General features: G+C 34.8%; 1 protein-coding gene across 2 annotated transcripts in view; it reads left to right on the forward strand.

The window, feature by feature from the left end:
• Positions 1-20,569, forward strand: part of SLC18A2 (solute carrier family 18 member A2) — a 37,690-nt gene extending 17,121 nt beyond the window's left edge. For both annotated transcript variants that reach the window (XM_034440229.2, XM_034440230.3), the window contains exons 7-16: positions 717-806; positions 1,290-1,333; positions 1,416-1,476; positions 5,557-5,652; positions 10,749-10,827; positions 11,042-11,093; positions 12,641-12,704; positions 15,860-15,979; positions 17,079-17,212; positions 18,042-20,569. In XM_034440229.2, coding sequence (XP_034296120.1) covers positions 717-806; positions 1,290-1,333; positions 1,416-1,476; positions 5,557-5,652; positions 10,749-10,827; positions 11,042-11,093; positions 12,641-12,704; positions 15,860-15,979; positions 17,079-17,212; positions 18,042-18,152 — 851 coding nt within the window. In that variant the 3' untranslated portion in view covers positions 18,153-20,569. The remainder of the gene's footprint in view (positions 1-716; positions 807-1,289; positions 1,334-1,415; positions 1,477-5,556; positions 5,653-10,748; positions 10,828-11,041; positions 11,094-12,640; positions 12,705-15,859; positions 15,980-17,078; positions 17,213-18,041) is intronic.

Below are 20,569 nucleotides of genomic sequence, written 5' to 3' on the forward strand. Positions count from 1 at the left end.
GCCTTCCTTCCATTTTGTAACTTTAGATAATTAACGAGTAGCAAAGCAATAGTTGCCTAGACATTCTTGAATTTTTATCATATTCTGCTGTATTTGATATGTAATTGAAAGATGTATGGAGTAGGCAAGTGTTTCTGTGAATAGCTACTACATGTCCCAAAATGATTCAGTAGAATGATCTTTTTTTATTCCTTTCAATCAACTGAATGTTGAAAAGAAATTATGCATTAAGAACTGTCCGATGGTGAGATAATTATCTAAAAATAGAATGGAATGGACCAAATTGGGTGTTGGGGAGAAGCAGATAGAAGAAAAATCACGTTTGAAAATGGACCAAATTGGGCTAATGGCTGTGGGGAAAAAGATCAAGAATATCCCCTTTGAATCCCTTTATGAGAGAGCTAGTAGGGCAGTGGCTCTGAACACAGCTGGCTGTTCCATTCAAGCCCTTTCCCCTATTCCATCATCACATGAGCCAGAGCACAGCTATTTTAAGCTGTTGGGAAGAATTCCTGATGCCATGATCTTGCATGCTTTCTCTGCTTTGTTTGAGGTTAAAATTTTTCCCATTAAAAAATGAGGTTTTAATCTAAATGGCAGACACAATATTTATCTATTTACAGAATTGCCTTTCATCATTGTTGATATTTGGCCATATATCTTACTAGAATCTAAATATTTACTAAGAAAAGTGACTTTGGTCTGGTTTTTCCTAGTGGGTCCACCTTTTGGAAGTGTGTTGTATGAATTTGTTGGGAAAGCAGCCCCATTCCTGGTGTTAGCAGCATTGACTCTTTTTGATGGAGGTAAGCCAAAGAACAGATAGTCCTCGACTTAGGACCACAACTGAACTCAAAATTTCTGTTGCTAAGCAAGATATTTGTTAAGCGAGTTTTACCCCATTTTATGACTTTTCTTGCCACAGATGTTAAGTGACTCATCATAATTGTTAAGTTAGCAACATGGTTGTTAAGTGAATCTGGCCTTTGCTTGTCAAAGGGTTGCAAAAGGTGATCATATGGTCCCAGGACACTTGCAACCATCATAAATATGAGTCAGTTTTGAAGCATCTGAATTTTGATCACGTGACCATGGGGATGCTGCAGTGGTCATAACTGTGACCACTTTTTTCAGTGCCATTGTAACTTGTACGGTCACTACATGAACTGTTGTAAGCTTAGGACTACCTGTAATGCTTATGGTTTCATACACATATATAACTAAATTATAGTGTTATAATTTAATTACAACCTATAGAGTAAACTGATCCTTTTTTGTTTTGTTTGCAGCAATACAATTGCTAATTTTACAGCCATCTAAGATACAGCCAGAAGTAAGTACTTCAGATAACTTTTTAAATGAATGTTTATTTCACCCGTTATAAAACTGTTAATTTTTAATTATTATTTTAACAGAGTCAAAAAGGAGCATCGTTACTGACCCTCTTGAGAGACCCATACATTCTTATTGCTGCAGGTATTTTGGGATTTTACCTAGTTGCATTTTTAAAATATGTGGCTGTTTTCTGAATTTGACAGGTCACTTGAAAAATGAAATTAAAAATTTTTTCAGCATTCAAAACCAGATACCTTCTATTACCTTCAGTGCTATTCCTTCTTTTCTTTCTCCTTCTCATCCTTCTCCTCCCTCTTCCTCTTCTCCTCTTCCTTCTCCTCCATTGATAAATTCTGGGTTACAGCTAATCACTATTTTTACTTTTGAAGTGTTAATGATATTTCCAGCCTTTTTTTGCTTAACAAAGTAAAATTATCTTTGGTAAACTCAAGTGGAATTGGGTTCAGGACATTTTGCAAGATAATTATTCATGCTAATTAGGAATCACAAAGGAAATTCCACATCCCAGGTAGCAAAATGTATGCAACAAAGCTTTATAGAACCATTTATGAATTTCTGTATATGGTTGTCAGATTCAGTATAGCATTATTTTTTTCTCTGGTATTTCTTAAGAATTCCTTAATAAGAAGTTTAGTACTGTAGTAATACAGTAAGGATACTGTATTTCCTTAACTACCTGGTTTTTTATTTTTCTCTGTTACAGCAGCAAGCCCTGGTTAAATTCTTTTTGCATTTCCAATTTTTAAGCCTTCCTTTGTCCCAGATCTATACTATCTTTGAGTCTCTTCAGTTCAATAGCCCCAAAACCCATTATTTCTTCACAATTATCTTTTTGGTCTATGATTTTTGTTTTCACACTGTTGTTGCTGTTGTGCAGTTTTCTTCTGGGTAATCTGAAGAAGTGATTGGTCACTTGTCCCAATTATCTGCCCTTAGCTTTTTTTTCTGGAGATTTTTTGCAGCTGTACAGTACATGTGTATGTTTTAAGTGGAATGAATGAAAATAACATTACCTTGTTGCACAAAATTTGCATTTAAATTGCTAGGCCACTTGAGCAATAGGACATCCAAAACCATTGTACCACTTACTAAATAATTAGAAAAGGTCTCACAGCCATGATACAATACACAATTGTGTCTTTTGGAAGTATACTAAACTGAAATTGTATATCACTGTGTTTGTCAAATACTATTGAAAAGTTGTTGAATTAATGCTTCTGAGTGTTGATTTACATGCAGCTGGCCTCTTGACAACTGCTCTTTGGTATTAGAAAAACTAGGCTGGAAAATTACAAAAGTGGGGAACTTTAAAAAAATGGGAGAGATGATTAGACATACTTATATATCATTGAAATTAAAAGAACATGTTTCTTTTGGAAGAAATATTCATTAATTTTAATTGTAACCTAAAGTGTTCTTATTTTCCCATTGTATTAAACGTAAAAATATACCTTCTTTTAGCATATTTTTTATGTGGAATTTTATTAGATATGCACAACTGGGATGGGTTAAACCTCTGATTGAATATATGAACTGATGCCTATACCCCCATAATAATTCATAGCTCTTCCAAGAACTTTCCAGTGATTTCCTTCTATCTTGTTTATATTTTCAATTGCTTTCCCTTTTTCTTTTGTTCAACCTTGTCACACAAATACTAGCTTCATCTACACAACTAAAGTATCTGAGTTTCTGTTTGCTGATGATTAACTTGAAGAAGCAGTCCTACCTTATTTGTCCAGGACCAATTAATTGATTCTTTCCTGCACTTTTGGGTGGTAATCCCTGGGAAGGGAATTATATTGCATGGTAATAATTACTCTTAGAGTTATTTTAAATAATAATCACTTGTCAAAAAATGTAACTATTTAATACCAAGTTGTAAATCATTGAAGCATGAGGGCAATGTGGCAATGCCACAATTCTCTCCTCCTGGTGTTTGGTTCTCTTTTTAGTAGCTTTATAATTTGATTATGTATGAAGCATTTTGCTTCAAAGTTGATTGTTAAATCAAGCAAACCTCCACTTGTGGATTGTTTTCGGGTTTGTTTAGCAAACTACATTCCTCTTAAACCATATTTATTCTAGGGAAAACTAGATTCTGTTTCTCCTGTTCTGTGGGAAGAAATGAGGTATTTGAGACTAGAATGAAACCAACTGTTTCCCCAAGTGGATTCATGTTTGTACATTAAACATAAAGTTTTATTTTCAATTTTCTTCTAATTTAGACTGAACTATAGTGTTATTTTCTCTTGAATAGCTTTATCTTTATAGAAATAGCGCAATATGAGAGAATTGGATAACTCAGATAGATGCATTAGCACAGTGGTAGGATTCAAGTAATTTAACAACCGGTTCTCTGCCCTAATGATTTCTTCCAACAACCAATTTGCCAAACTGCTCAGAAAGTTAACAACCGGTTCTTCCGAAGTGGTGCGAACTGGCTGAATCCCACCACTGCATGAGCCTATATTCAGAGATAACAAACATTATGAAATGAAAATTCTTCAGATATGTACTCAGGGATTAAATTTATTACTTGAGTGAACAAGAAAGCTTAATTCTAGCTATATCAGATATTTATCAAGTTGCTTATAATCATTCAACATTATCTGATTGAGCTTGTGTGTGTATGTGTGTGTGTGTGTGTGTGTGTGTGTGTACAGAACTTTGTAAGACATTGAATTAAATTAATTGGAGAGACTATGGTAGCACAGATGATGCTTCATTTCCCTTCCACAAAAATGTGCTTAGTATGTCCATGTATAGCATTTAATGTATAGCATTTTAAATTACATTTGCAGATCTTTGAATGTTTGAAGCTGTGTTTATGTCAAATATTTTTCTTTAGAATTGGTTCTCAGTTAATGCTCCTGTGATGGAGTAAATGATACAATAGCTTCCTACATATTTTTATTAAAATTGTTTATGTTGATCTCTATAAGTTATAAAGCAAATAAAAGTACTAAAAAAAGGAGAAAATTGAGGACTCTTAAATGTGGCAACGGTCACTGGCCATCCTTGCCTTATGGTATAACACAATGTCAGAGAACTTGTCATTCACATCATTTTATATTAACATTGTTTTAAACAAATTTATAAAAATAAAAATGGCTTACATTATAAAATCTTGTGAGAGTTTTGCAGTCTCACAGGACAGTGCTATTTTTCTGCAAGAAGATATCAAAACTTGAAAAAGCAAAGATTTTTTTTCCCAAGTTCTAATATCTTTGGTACAACATCATCATCTTTGCAAGAAACGAACTGGATTCTTGTTCTTTGCCCATAGGCATATAGGTGAGAGCACATCAAGGTTTTAGATACCTTAAATAGACAGCCTAATACAATGTGGCATATTTGAACAAAGAATGACAGCAGTGGTCATTTTATTGCTGAACTGTGTGATAAGAGAGCCTTTCTTGGGCAAAATAATTTCTGCATAGCTAAGAAATACTAGACAAAGTGTAAAGGTTTAAAAGTCATCACAAGCTGAGTTTGCAGTTACTGGTAAGTTTTTATTTTTATAAAAATGGTTTAAACTGCTTTAAAAGTCATTCAGTGCATGAGTGGCATAAGACCAAGTTATAGAATCTGAGGATTTTCATGTAAAAATTCAATAATTACTCCATATTAATCCATAATGTGCTGTAAGAGAAATTCTATCAGAAATAGCAGCACACTTGGTACAGTATATTTGAATTTACTTGTAGGGAATGTGTTTTATTTTGTGATAAGTAATCCACAAGACTTGATTTTTTTGGTTTCCTTCTTGTGCTCCTTCTCAAGTGTTGTATTGAATAAAATTTCAATCTGAAAAATGAAAATATTACATAGAAATACACATTTTGTTAAAACAAAATATTACTGAGTCAGTAATAGCAAAACTATTTGTATTAAAAGTTGTGCATTATCTCTGCTAGATTTAAAACATTTTCTAAACATCATAACACATTGCACTCCATGTCTTTTGACATAATGTACTGCTTATTGTCTCATTTTTGGAAAAGTGGAACTTCTATGAAATTACAGGATTAAATGTTTTCCCCCCCCCCATGCTACCAATTGAAATATAATCATTGTTGTACATTTGACAACCAACTCTTCAAACTGCATTTGTTCATGTCAGCATAGCTCTTTCCACCTATTGATTAGAATTTAAGTGAAATAATTCCAGAAATCTATTTTTCATCTCTTTTCAAGGAGCAATATGTTTTGCAAATATGGCAATTGCTATGCTGGAACCAGCTTTACCCATTTGGATGATGGAGACAATGTGTTCAAGCAAATGGCAACTGGGTAAATTGCAGCAAAATCTTTAACTATTTTATTTTTGATCCTAAGTGTGTGTGATTGCCTTCTCAGAATTGTTAATCATTGATGTTCAGTTTTTATTTTTGAGGTCTGTATTTAGCTAATAGAATGATTATCCAACTTGTAGTACCTTATGCATTATGCATTGGAAAGCATGAGGCTGTGCAGAATTTCAAAGGATTGCCTTGGTTCATCAGATGCCTAACGAAAGCAGATATTTGTGGATAAATTTGTGAGTAAAAGCAGTGCCTTTTACAATGCTTTGCAATCCCATGCTTAGGATAGGGGACCGGTCATGCTGCTTCATTTTGGTGACTGAGCTACTGTTGATGATCCACGAAAATGAAAGCCTTCCCTATACATGGAACATGTTTCGCTAAGGCAAGAACCTAACTGTGGCTGATTGTCCATGATGTACTGTACACATTCCTTATAAAGAGAACAGTAGAGATGCTACATAACTTATGCTACAGGTGCATAAAAGCTTTACTCAGTAGAGGTTTTCTGAGCATTGGAATGTCCCATTAGAAATAGATAATATTTAATTATATTTGCCAAATTATGTACACCAATATATCCCAACTTCTGAATAATAGCTCTATTCTGGGCCATGTGACTAAAATGGTTTAGAATAGAACAGTCAGCAACATTCCAAGTGCTGCCTAAGAGCTTCTCCCATAGAAAAAACTGGATGAATTTTCTTTGGACTTTTTTCCTCTCACCTGAACTAGCCTATTTTCTTCTTCAACCTTTTTTCCCCTGAATTCTCATTTAACATACATCAAACATGGTTCTAGTTTGTTCAGTGTTCAAAAGGTTATACAGACAAATAGAGACCATAGTCCATTTGGTAGTGTAGTGGTTAGAATACAGTATTGCAGGCTAACTCTGTCCACAGCCTGGAGTTCGATCCTGACTGACTCAAGGTTGACTCAGCCTTCCATCCTTCTAAAGTCAGTAAAATGAGGGCTCCAATTCTTGGGGGCAATATGCTGACATTTGTAAACTACTCAGAGAGTGCTATAAAGTACTGTGGAGTGGTATATACGTTTAAGTGCTATTGCCATGTAATCGCTTTCCAAAACTCCATTAGCTTGAAAGGTATGTAAAGGGAAACTAACTCTGTGATATTGTTATTACAGAGTGAAGGGGATAGTTTCTTACTTGCATAGATGCCAAATGTAATAGCATTATAGTTACTGTTTCCTATCCGTTCTGCAGCACATATGCTAATATTACTCAACTGGACTCTTTAGTAAACTTAGTGTTGAAATAAGAGGATCTACCAGTTTATGGATTGCTATTTAGAAAATAGAAAACAAAAATTTGGAATAAAAGGCTAGTTTTCTAAGTGGAGGGAACTAAATCCTTTAAGGGTCTATTTGGGAACAGAAAATTTAAATTTATTAATCAGTGGTATTGATCTGGTCAAACTATTAGTAGATGAACCAAACTGTTCACAGTACCAAGAGTGATTGTGAAGAAATCCAGAATGAATTCTTTAAATGGGTAAGTGATCAATTAAGTGATAAATATAGGTCAGGTTAGGTGTATGAAAGGCAACTGGATTTTCTTGATTTTTTTCTTTGAAAATATTTTGCTTCTCATCCCAGAAGCTTGGGATGAAGAAGAAGGAGGAATATATTTTTTTGTGATGAGAAGTGAAACATTTTCAAAGAAAAAGTCAAGAAAGTCCAGTTGCATTTTTGAAAAAGCACTTTTGGACAACCAAGACCTGGATGATTGAGAATCTTCATAGACATATATGAAATGATGCACCTTGGGACTCCAAAACCCTTAGATATACAGATAGAATATAAATTGACTATAGTTCTCAGGGTCACAGAAGATAGCTTAATAAAAAGGCCAACTCAGAATCAGAACCAAAGTCTTTCAACCTATCCCTTGCCCAAAACTAAACAGATTCACAATTTGGCTTTTCCAAAATGGGAATTTCAGATATTTGGAACAATTAGCCTTAAGGACAGATCTGGCAGTGGACGATAGGTCAGATGTCAAAGTGCTCTTTCCAATTTCAGAAATATGAGGAATGCAAAGAACAAATCTGATTCAATTGAAGTGTAGATATCTGTAATAGTCAGAAATAGTTTGTGGGTTCACAGGTCTCTCCTTAATTAATCACTCAATTAAGATGTTGACTGCATGCAATAAAAAGCAGTTCTATACTAGGCATCATTATAAAAAGGATTTGACTTTTTCAAAGCTGCTGCACACAAGCTATATCTTAATTGAGTAATTGACTATATGATATGGTTCAGTGAATTCTTGATGTGAGGAATATGCACGATAAGGTGACTAAAAGAATAATATTGAGAAATTGGAAAAGTGCTAATATTCCAGCTACCAAGGGTTTGCATCATATCCATTCTTGAAAAGGCAATATTGATTATTCTAAACTAAAGATGAAGCAAGGTGGGTTTTTTTTGGTATAGATGTTATTGCAACAATATTTTGTATCTGATTATAACACAACATGGTATACTTGCAAACCAGTGACTAGCTGTAATATATAAAGTGGAATATGTTCAGTTTCTTCTGCCTCTTTTCCCCCCTTTTGGTTTTTTTATCATTTTTATTTGTATAGATTGTTCAATTTAAATTTATTATAATTGTATATCTTGGTATTTTAAAAAACAAACAATAAATAAAAGAAAAAAATATTTTGCAAATGTATGGTATGTTGCATCTGAAATACTGTGTATTGGTCACCATTTCAGAAAAGAAAAAAAAAATAGAAGAAAAAAGTGTAAAAGAGGGTAACCAAAACTCAGAACATCTTCCCTGTGAGAAAGGCTAAAACTTTTAGGAGTCTTTGTTTAGAAAAAAAAGGCAACAGAAAAAGGATATGAATGATATGTATGAAATCATACATAACATGTAGAAAGAGAACAGAAATATTTTTTTTGAATTTTTGAATTTTTATTTCTCATAAACATGTCTTAAATGTACGGTCTCTTATCCATTGTTAATCATATATATTCTCTTTTAACTTTCATATTAGTTCATTCTTCATCCTAAAAAATTTGAGTATACTTGGGGTTGCTCTTCTCATCTCCCTTATTTTACCACAATCCTTCTCCTTCTCCTCTCTTTCCCTTCTCCCTTCTTCTATCCTTTTCTACTTTCTTCTTTCCTCCTCTCCTTCCCCTCCTCTCCTTCCCCTTCCTTTCCCCCACTCCTCCCTTCTTCCTCCCTTTCTAACCTTCTCTCCTACTCTTATTTCCCCTCCCTTTCTTCCTCTCCTTTTCCCTTTCTTATGTTCCTTTCTCTCCTTCCTCTCTTCTCCACTCCAATCTATCCCTTTATTCCTCTTTCCATTCTCTCTCCATTGTTGTATTCATTTTCAATTCAATATTTTCCAAAGTGGTACCCGAGCAACCCCCATTTTTTATTTATATATACTTTCTTTTCAATTTCTTTTCTATTTTACTGATTCCACAAATATCATAAATGTACATTTATATAGTAACACTTTTTCCTTTTTCCCCCTCCTTCCCCGTTTTCCATTTACACAGGTGTCATCTGGGTTTCTATTTCTTTTTTGTCTGCTCTCTCATTTACTTTTACCCTATCTAATTTATTGATCTCTAATCTTTTATTGAGAACAGAAATAATTTTTCTCCCTCTCTCAAAACATTAGGACCAGGGACCAGCTGTTTGGGATGAGATTTAGAATAGGAATAAGAAGTTACGGTACCTTTTAATAGAATGCATAATTAACATGTGGGGTTTGTTACCATAAGACAAAGTGACAGTCACTGACTTGCATGGCTTTAAAAGTAATTTGGAGGCAGCTCTATCAAGCATTAAACACATATTACCTCTAAGTTGGGGAATACCAATGTCTGTTACAGGACAACAAGAACAAGCTAACCTTTTTGCCATCATGTGCCAAAAGCAGGGGGAGCGTGGGGGGGTCGTGCGTGCATGTTCCCACACCCATAATTCTATGCGCCCCGGCTCCCCCATGCATGTATGCGACCCCCTTGCGTTCCATTCGCTTTTGGCACGCGATAGCATGATGGGCCCAGTAGGCCTGTTTTTCACCCTCCCCAGGCTCCAGAGGCTTTCTAGGAGCCTGGGAGGGCGAAAACGGCCTTCCCCCACCCCCTGGTGGCCCTCCGGAGGCCAGAAACTGGCCGTTTGCTGACTTACAGTAGGACTGGAAGGCCTATTTTTTGCTCTCCTCAGGCTCCAGAGCCTTTCTAGGAGCCTAGGGAGAGCAAAAAATGGCCCTTCCCCACTCGCTCCAGGCCCTCCGAAACAGTCTGTTTCCCTACTTTTGGTGTGCCCAGGGAGCTGAGCTCACGTGCCCATCGATATGGCTCTGTGTGCCACCTGTGGCACGTGTGCCATAGGTTTGCCATCACAGATATAGTATCTGGGCATGTCCCAAAAAGTACCCGTTTAATAAAACAAAACTTGACCTGATCTAACAGGGTTACTAAAGAAAATCCTGCTGATTCAGACCAAAGACCTGTCAAGTCCAGTATTCTGTTTACAATAAATGAATAGGTAATGCTACAAGCAGGATGTGATCCATAGAATAATAATCTTTCTTGTTGCCAGTAACAAGTATTCAGTTGCATTATATAGCAACAATGGACTGATAACCATATTCTCCATTAATTATTTTGTATTTTATAAACTTGGATTTCTAAATGTAGAGTAATTTATGATCTAATTCTAGAAAAAAAAAATCAGTTATTAGTTTTTGTTACTTTTCAATTTAATTCACCTTTTAACAAAATTTATTGACACTTAATATGTCTTATTTCTTTGTTCTAGAGCTGCATATATTCCTTCACCTACAGAAAAACACGAATTTATAAGAACGCTTTTGAAAATATAATTATAGTTTAAATCTGATAGATTGTCTTGTTTGAGATTATAAAAGGCTTGAGGTAACCCGGATATTAAAGGGTATTTTATTTTATTTGGTTCAGACCGTGGACCTTCATTAGATATGTTCTAATAAAATTGGCTGTGTCTGAAGGTATTAGTTTTTCCTATGCTTCACTGAAAGCAATGTTGATAAGACACTCGTTCATATTTTTCAGGCGTTGCTTTCATTCCAGCCAGCATCTCTTATCTGATTGGAACAAATCTTTTTGGGAGCCTTGCACACAAAATGGGAAGGTAGGCTAAGTTTAAACTCTGAATTAACAGACAACATTTTCTAAATGCTTGGTGTTTCTTAATTCTTAGTGAAAACATCCTGATGCATTCATAATAATAAGTAATCTTATTTTAAAGTCGTATAGTGCTGTTAGCTACCATATATTACTTCAGGAAAATACATTTGGTTTCTGTGTTTCTGGATGGCTAAAAGATACTGTTTCTTCTTTCATAGGTGGTTTTGTGCCCTAATTGGGATGATAATAGTGGGAATAAGCATTTTGTGTGTGAGTAAAAGTTGTTACTGCAAAAAATTCAATTTTGTTCTATTTTGTTCTTTTGTTGTGTGTAACAGTGAAGTAGGAAGCAACATCCTGTATTTAGTCAGATCAAAATACAGGTAGTCCTTGACTAATGATCACATCTGAGCCATTTCATTCTAAGTGAGACTGTTGTTAAATGACTTTTGTTGTTCACTTAATAATACATTTGTTAAGTGAATCTGGCTTCCCTCTTGACTTTGCTTGTCAGAAAGTCACAAAAGGTGATCACATGCAACCGTCAAAATATGAGTCAGTTGCCAAGCAGTTGAATTTTAATCATGTGACCATGGGGATACTGCACCAGTCACAAATGTGAAAAATGGTCATAAGTCACTTTTCTCAGTGCCATTGTAACTTCAAATGGTCACTACATGAATTGTTGTAAGTTGACGACTACCTGTAGCTCATTAAAATTGGGGAGGGGGGAGCTTTAAAATTTGAGTTTAATTTAGCTTCTTACTTTCAACTGTGATTTGTTTTAATGATGTATTATTGAACAAACTGTAGCAGCTCGGTTCACACATTTTATAAGGTGAAAAATTGTGGTTTAAAAATTATTGTTACGGGTTTTTTTTAAAACAAACTGGAATATTCCCCCTAATATACATAACAATTATGCACTTGAATAAATTGTCCAATATTTTTCCATATTTTTCCAATGTAGATCCTCTAGCACTCCTTTTTCCTGTGTATATTTTCCTAGTGCACATTTTTAAAATGCACATTCCTGGCTGTAAATCCATTTAAAGATATAATCTTTAAAATATATAAATACTGCTATTCACATGTAATATTCATTACTATATCTATATCTACTATATATTTTGTCATGCATTTTTTATCTGGGCAAACAAATGATTACAGAATTTCCAGTGAAATATTTTTTTACATCTCAAATTGCAGCCATTTCATTCTGTTACCCTCATTCAGGAGAAAAATAATTATAAAAAATGAGCTATGCCCTCTTCATTCTATTATTATTTTAATTTGTTTCAGCAACATTTAGAAATCTTGCTTTCATTAACATTTTTAGTTTGCATTTTTTTGAGCCTTAATGTTTCCCTATCTTTTAATGTAATGCTACCAATTTTTAAAATGATGTTGCTTTCTCATGTATAAAAACAACCAGTTAGACTTGAATTCTATTGAATAAATTCCATTTACTCATGCTCCCATTATCATAGCTGAAGACTTTGTATGGGTAACTAGTGTCACTAAAATCTATGCACTGTCTTTAAAACTAAAACATTATCCACATACTATTTGAATCTTATAACAAACATAGGTGTACATTTAATCTTAATAATCTTAATTTAATGCAGGGATCTTGGAAATACGTCTCACCCCTTTGCTTTTTGGGGCTCTACCAAATAGGTGGTGCCAAAAAGTTGTGTTTGGAAATGTTAAGAGGCATGTGTCATGCAAAACTAGCATAGCCCTCAAGCTGATGGAAATTGTCTGCTCATCTAATGAAAAACTTTTATACTTCATTTTGTTTCTTTTACTTCCAGGTACCATTTGCTAAAAATATATATGGACTTATAGCACCAAATTTTGGAGTTGGCTTTGCCATTGGTAAGCAAAAAAAAAAAAAAAAAAATTCTGGCTGCAGAATTCTGGGTGTTGAAGTCCACACAGCTTCAAGTGGCCAAGGTTGAGAAACTCTGGTTTAGAGGATATTGCAATGCTACATTCTGTTATTTGATGTGTTACATAGAATCTTCTCTCTTAGATAACGATCAGTAGAACAATATAAGTTATATCCTGTAGATTCTGATTTCTATCACAATTACCTTCAATGAATATGAAAGGGGACAATACTTTCCTGTGAAAAGATGTATCCAACTGTTTATATGCACAATTCTGTGAAAAAAGGGGAGGTACTTGAGGTACACTTTATGTTTCGGTTGGACAGTGGTAGAAGCGGTAATATAGAAAATACTGTGTTTTTCACAGTATAAGACGCAATGGACCATAAGACGCACATTAGCTTTAGAGGAGAAAAACAAGAAAAAAAATCTGTCTCTGTCTCCCAGCATCCATCAGGTATTCATTTGGCTAGTGTCCTTGCAGCAAACAGCAAACAGCCTTGGTCAGCTTCAGCATGTTATTGCATCCCCAGCACGTGGCTCATCAGGGCTCCTCTCCTTGCGCCCATTACCAGTCAACTGAGCTGAACTGCTGCCACTGCAGAGGAATGCTGGAGCCTTTGCTGCCAAGCAGCTGATTGGCGGTTGGATCGGCCTCCTGGAATACTGACGATCAGCTGTTCTAGTCAACGATTGCCACCGCCTATTGCCACCTATCACTGCCTAGAACAGCTGAACGGCAATCGGCAGAGATAGGCAGTGTTGATAGAACAGTCGATCGTCGGTATTCCGGGAGGCCAACCGCCAATCAGCTGCTTGGCAATGAAGGCTCCAGCATGCCCCAGCAGTGACAAATGGCAGCACCAATCCCCCTCCCCCCTACTGCAATATTTGCTCTATAAGACTCACAGACATTTCCACTCACTGTTTTTTTTTGGGGGGGGAAGTGTGTGAAAAATACAGTAAGTGCAAAGTATGAAAAAGTGCAAAAAATACAGTAGCTCACCAGGATTTATGGGATTGGTTCATGATCCCAGATAGACTACTCTATATCTCAGATTTTAACTAAGTTGCAACATGTGACATCAATTAGTAATTTAGATCTCCTGCCTGCCTGGACTCTGAATTCAAGAGATGTATGTATATTTTTGAAATATGATGGCTTTAACATAAAGAACTTTATCACATTTTCATTACTAACAACAATAAGTAACAGTTAAGAGTCCAACATTCTAAAAAGATTGTTTACAACAATATACATTAGCCATTGTAAATACATGGAAATTTGTGGCTTGGCTATTGTTTTTAAAAATATACACATAAAAAAACCCCCAATAGAGTTAATTAGTGTTCATAGTAGGAAAAGATAATGCTTTACTGCTGCTTCCTTTCAAAAAGCAAATATTTTGCAATCTACAAAAGAAGTACAGTCAGCAGTGATTATCAATACATAAGACAAATAAGAAAACCTATTCTGTCTCAATGCAATGTTGGTAGACTGTGCTGCCAGCAAGAAAATTAAACATATTTTATTGTATCATAACAGATATAACAGATGGTACAATAATTAGATATACATATGTCGTTCTGTAGCATATAAAGAGTCTTTACGGGATAGAGAACATGTACAATATTTTGACATTAGTAAATACTACTGGATTGATTATATTCTAATAAATTGCCTTTAGTTTATCAGGGATAACTAATTCTAGCATATAATTTATCAGTTTTAAATTTAGTCCAAGGTCCTATTTTTTATACACTATCACAAGGTAGCAGAACGTATTTTGTGAACATTTTGCCAATAAACATAGAAAGGGCTAAACATTTTGGATGAATCTTTCACAGAAAATTGCCTTTCATATATAGGCTTTTGCAGATGAAGGTGAATGTTTCTTTATATTAGTTAGCACCATCTTTATCAGCAACAGGAGAGTTCTTGTTTTGAAATGCTGTATTTATATATTATGGCATAGTGGTGAAATCCAATTTTTTTTACTTCTGTGGGCGTGGCTTCAGCATGGTGTGGCTTAGTGGGCATGGCTTGATGGACATGGCAGGGGAAGGATACTGCAAAATCTCCATTCTCACTCCACTCCAGGGGAAGGATACTGCAAAATCTCCATTCCCTCCCCATTCCTGGGAGAAGGATATTGCAAAATCTCCATTCCCATCCCATTCTGGGGCCAGCCAGAGGTGGTATTTGCCAGTTCTCCGAACTGCTCAAAGTTTCCACTACCGGTTCTCCAGAACCTGCTGGATTTCACCCTTGTTATGGCAGAAGGTTTGATTAATTTCTAGCAGCCCAGCTGTAATAGCTATAGAGTGGAATATCTCTTCTAGTGGATTGATATATCTGTCTGCCTGCCAGGTCAAATCTATAAGGAGATTTAAGGAAAGTTTATGGCAAGAAAAAACTGCACATTAGTATAATACATTATATTACAGTATAACCATTCAGCTGAAGATCATATACTTGTATTAAGACAACTTGTATTAAGACAATTTAAATTTTGCATCGTAGCAGGATACATAATTATATGAAATCTAAACTTATATGTTTAGTACTCAGCTATACACTTTGATATTGAATAATATCAACTGAACTTTGATATTGGAATAATAAGGTAGATGGTGGATTCATGATTATTAAAAAGTGTTCCTAATTTCAGATCTGAAATATCATAACTGATTATCATAACCCATTGATTTTATACCTGATACCATAACAAAGTTTGTAAGAGTGATATGATGCTTTTATAGACTAGGCGGAACTGGGCTGTTCCTCTCTGTGAAAAGTAATCCCAATTTAGAAGGGCAAACACATGTATAATAAAGCAAATGTGACATTTGGAGCAAAATTTCTTATTAAGATCTTACCCTTTTTTATGTCATTGTTCCAGTTTTTGGAAACAAAGCACAACCTATTTCAAATTTTGATTGCATTGTGTTGAAAGGAATATGTTTTTGTTATTGTTGAAATGCCTGTCGGTTTAAAAATTCTGTAGTAAATTCAGTAAAACTGGGCACTTGTCCACATACCTACTTCCTTCAGAAATTATTTCCAGCCATTTTGTATGTAGAAATTTGGAGATAAATTGGACATCATGATTAAAATACTTTTTTTGGTGTTATAATTAGGGATGGTGGATTCTTCACTGATGCCTATTATGGGTTACCTTGTTGATCTGCGCCATGTTTCTGTCTATGGGAGCGTTTATGCAATTGCAGATGTTGCCTTTTGTATGGGTTTTGCTTTAGGTAAGGACTTAATCTGTTTATTTGAAATGCACTTAACATTAAAACACTGTTGCAGAAGATCCTTGCACTATTTTATATTAACCCGCCTCCACCTCCATAAGGGTTTGCAATTGAAGGCTATTTGACTCTCCAGCTGAAGAGATGCTTAAAGGTTATTCTAGGGCAGGGGTGTCAAACTCGCGGCCTGCTGGGTGGATGCATCACACACTGGCCACGCCCATGCCCAGTTTTGCAGAGGGGAAAAGTTGCGATACATCATGTGACGATGCCGTGATGATGTGAGTTTGACACCCCTGTTCTAGGGCTTACCCAAGCTATTCTTTTTGCCTTTCTTACTGCACAATGCTAGGGAATCATGCTATCTATTTTTAGTCATTGGGAGAAGTCCCAAGGCCTGCATGAAAGTCAAGAGGGGCACTCTGGGCCTGGGGCCTTCAGATCTCCACTTATGCTGTTTAAACTTTCTGAAAGAAAGCTACAGAAAAATAGCTTGATAACAAAAATGATAGGTTAGGGCGAGAACAAACTGATTTCCCTTTTTAACTCTTAAATTTCTTGAAAGAATGAGAACTACGGCAACGAAGCAAGGACATTATACTAAGCATTTCAAGCAATCAGAACATTTAGTATAATGTTCACATTTTAAATATCTAATCATACTTTCAGAGTATCCTGCCTATCAATACACCTTATGAACAAATGTGTTGGTGCACATTGTCAATCATTCCTGTACAGGTCCTCTTTCTGTTCAGGGTGGCTAAAGTCTGGAACCAATCTATGGCTTGTTTATCTTTATATGCCAACTGGGATCTCGTGGCATTCCCAAACAAGCCTGGCTTCAGTTTGCACCATGATAGATGAAACCTGTCATCCAGGTTTGTACATAACGTCAATTAAATAGAAACATAGGTAACTGCCTTATCATTTTTGTAGGAGGAGCCAATTGAGACCAGCCAGGAAGTTTGAATTGGCCTACTTGTGTACCCCTTGACTTAGGGTTAGACATGAAGTGGCCCAATGTTTTAGATCATGTCTTTTTTTTTTCCTTATTGATGGTGCTCAGCTTTTTCTTTTGGTTACACAATTTGTATTTCCAAAGGTCCATCTGTTGGTGGTGCTATTGCAAAGTCAATTGGATTCCCATGGCTCATGACAATTATAGGAATTATTGATATCCTCTATGCTCCCCTGTGTTTTTTTCTACGCAGTCCACCTGCCAAGGAAGAAAAAATGGTAAGCACAGAGCTGTTGCTTGTTCTTCTCCAGAGTCAATATAGAACAATTTTGTACCATGTCTTCCATGGTTACATTTTCTGCAACAAAACAATCATGACTGCTTTTAAATACATTAACAAAGTTGTTCTGTCATTTACTTTTCTCTAAAATACATTTTTAATTAGGAGACTATTGAGTTCTAGTCCTGCCTTAGGCATGAAAGCTGCTGGATTACTCTGGACAGGTCACTCTCAGTCCAAACCACCTCATAGGGTTGTTGCTCTGAGAAAATGGGAGGGAGAAGGAGTCTTAAGTATGTCTGTCATCTTAAGTTATTTGAATAAAGCAGGATAAAAAGCTAATACTAACTCACTAGCCTAACTAACTAACTAAAGAATAATGTTATTCTGTGAGTTATCTGGATAATTCCACACTAGAGATAGCTGTCTTCTGTATTTTCAGCTGCTGTTCCCTGGTAGTTGACTAAACTCCCCATATTTTGGATGTTATCCAGATAGCTGAAATAGTATCTTAAGTTAAGATACATTTTTTAAAATTACAGATAAAAGTACTTTTTAATTCCAGCTTTAGTTGGGATTAATTCACAAACCATTGGATCAATCTGTTTTGTATTATTGTGTTTAGTAAATAGGACAGCTGCTTTAAGTGTTTTATATTTAAAGCTAAACACTAGTTACACTGGTCTAAAACAGGCAAATAGATTGAACTTTTGAAAATTAATCTTATGTGCTATATACTTAAGTGATAACTAATTTTGAAGTCTTCTGTTGTTACATAAAACAATGCAATGCTTTGGTAATATAATAATAACTATGTTCTTTTGTAGGCAATACTTATGGATCAAAACTGTCATTATAAAACCAAAATGTATACCCAGAACAGCATCCAACCAGATCCATTAGATGATGATAATGAAGAACGTGAGAGTGATGAATAATATTTAAAAGCTGGTATTGGTAGTTCAATGACCCATCTCATCAAAAAGTTTTAATTGTACTGCTCTTTTAATTGTGAACTTGTAAAACAAAATGAAACCAAAGGTATAGTTATTTATTGCCGTTGATCAAGATAATCCATTGCCTTATGAAAAAAAATATTAGAAGATTTTGTTAAAACTTGGTGTTTAACATTATGCATTTTGTAAATGTATACATCTCTATCTAGATCCAATATTAATTCAAACGTTTCCCTTATTATACATTTTCATTTAATTCATTGCAGCAATGAGTGCCTGAAACTAGCAATTATAAATTACCAGATTGTCTATTTAAAGATATTTATATAATACTTTGCACTTTTCAAATTAACTACTACTTCAAACTATTCTTACACTTAACCTAATTCAGAATGATGTAGAGTGAACAAAACTTTATCTGGTTAATAGAGAATCAATTTCATTGCAAAACTATGTGGCATTTGGGAAAGAGAAGTTTGATATACAGCATTTAATTATTTAATTATTAATTATTAAGAGGAATTTAATAATTCCTCTTAATTTTACATTGCTACTAATAGCATTCCACTGAACATTGTTTTTAAACCTCATCTAACTTGCCCAAATCTGGTGTCTTATCCTCATTTAAACATTGTCTACTGCATTATCAAATAGCTTTGTAATAGCTTCAAATGACCATTCATCATATTCGGAATTATATAGAAAGAATAATTCTTGCTTATGTAAGTTTGAAGTAGTGTGTGTATGAGGTTGAGACAAGCTCCAGATCCCAGTTGAAATGTGATAATTCAGAACAGAGTTGTTATTTCCCTGGGATGGAGAGTCAAGTCTTGATCTGGAGCTTCAACATGCTGCAAACAATGATGATGCAGGAAGCCTTTTTGTCATTTACATGAAAGGAATTGTTGTTTCCACGATCCTGGACTGTAGGACCCAATTATAGCTTTGGGAAATCTTTAGTTATAGCAGATATTCTATGAGCTGTGCCTCGTTGTTATTCAATCTTTCATCCTAGGCTGCTGCATGGTTTATGGTTTAATATTTTCTTCATGTCAAGTACCTGACCTAGCCAATTTCCAAGCAATGAACCTTTCCATATAAAAAGAAAATTATTTACAAGTTCTTTGATTTATATTCCCTACCTATTCAAAATTCAATTTGGATGATTCTTTCCAACAAAGCTACTGATGCTATAAATTTGAACATGTCACGAAACAACATCCAGTACTAGGACATTAAAAAAAAGTTTTTTTCAAGGAACATAGCCTCAAAATCTTTATACCAATTTCTGTAAAATTTGGCATGCTTTATCTCTTCATGAAGTGTTTAGTTTTTCTGCTAATGTTTTCCCTAATGTTTTCTGCTAATGAAGAAACAAGACTGATAACTAATTAATCTAGAGTTGTTGTTTTTTTATCCCAAATCTTGCTTCAGATCCAAAGATAAAAATGGAATGGCTATAGCAGATCGGCCAATTTCTGAAGTCAAGATGAATCCTCATGTTGCATTATTAATCTCTGCATACTTCTGGATAAATCTGTTATAAATGTGCCTATTTAAAGTAGAAACAAAACTATCAGCACTTCAAACTCCCATGAGACTTGCTTTGTAAAAATGCTATTTGGTTATTAAAAAGGAAGACCAGACAGGTATATTCCCTAATAGACTTGTACTAGAGTAAATAAAGTATCTGGCAGACACTTCATGTTAAAAGTTTTATTTTTCTAGTTTGTTTTGTTTTTGCAAATTACAAAATTATAGGACACACCTGGCTTTTAATGGTGTCTGGACAAAATGAAATTCATACCAAGTCTATTCACAGACTTTGCTTTTAAAGTCCACGGACTTTGGATATCAGCAGATTGAAATGGATTAACACCTTTCCTTGAGTGAGAGTCTGCAACATATTGTGCTTTTGAAGAATATGCAAAGCAAGATTAGAGATTTCAAGACTGACTAGCTTGACAAATGGGAGGCAGGTAACATTCTGGTTCTTAATACATAATGGTCTATATTGCAACCTATCAACTCCTGTAACAGTGTTCTCTCAGTGTTGAAATAAGCCCACGGCTTATGGCCTTAGTTGTGAAAATAAAAAACCAACAAATGTTAGACCATGTAAGTATCAAACATTTATGTAGTGTGGTACACATAACATCCTGTTTGTAAACTTAATCTCTGTGCCTTTTCTAATGTTATCAGCAGATGGTTTGTATTTTAAACAGACACTTTCTATAGTTTTGTAAAATGTGTGTTTATGTGTCATTTCCATGTATAAAACATATATTTTGGTCAAGTTTGGAAATGCTTTAGATGAATTGTTACTGTTCTGTTATACAGAAAATAAGAATGGAATGTTATTTTGTGAAAGAAATAAAAGGCAACAATGTGGTATTTCA

Source organism: Pantherophis guttatus, chromosome 6 (genome assembly GCF_059756535.1).
Source record: "Pantherophis guttatus breed Tessera chromosome 6, ASM5975653v1, whole genome shotgun sequence".
Lineage (NCBI taxonomy): Eukaryota > Metazoa > Chordata > Lepidosauria > Squamata > Colubridae > Pantherophis > Pantherophis guttatus.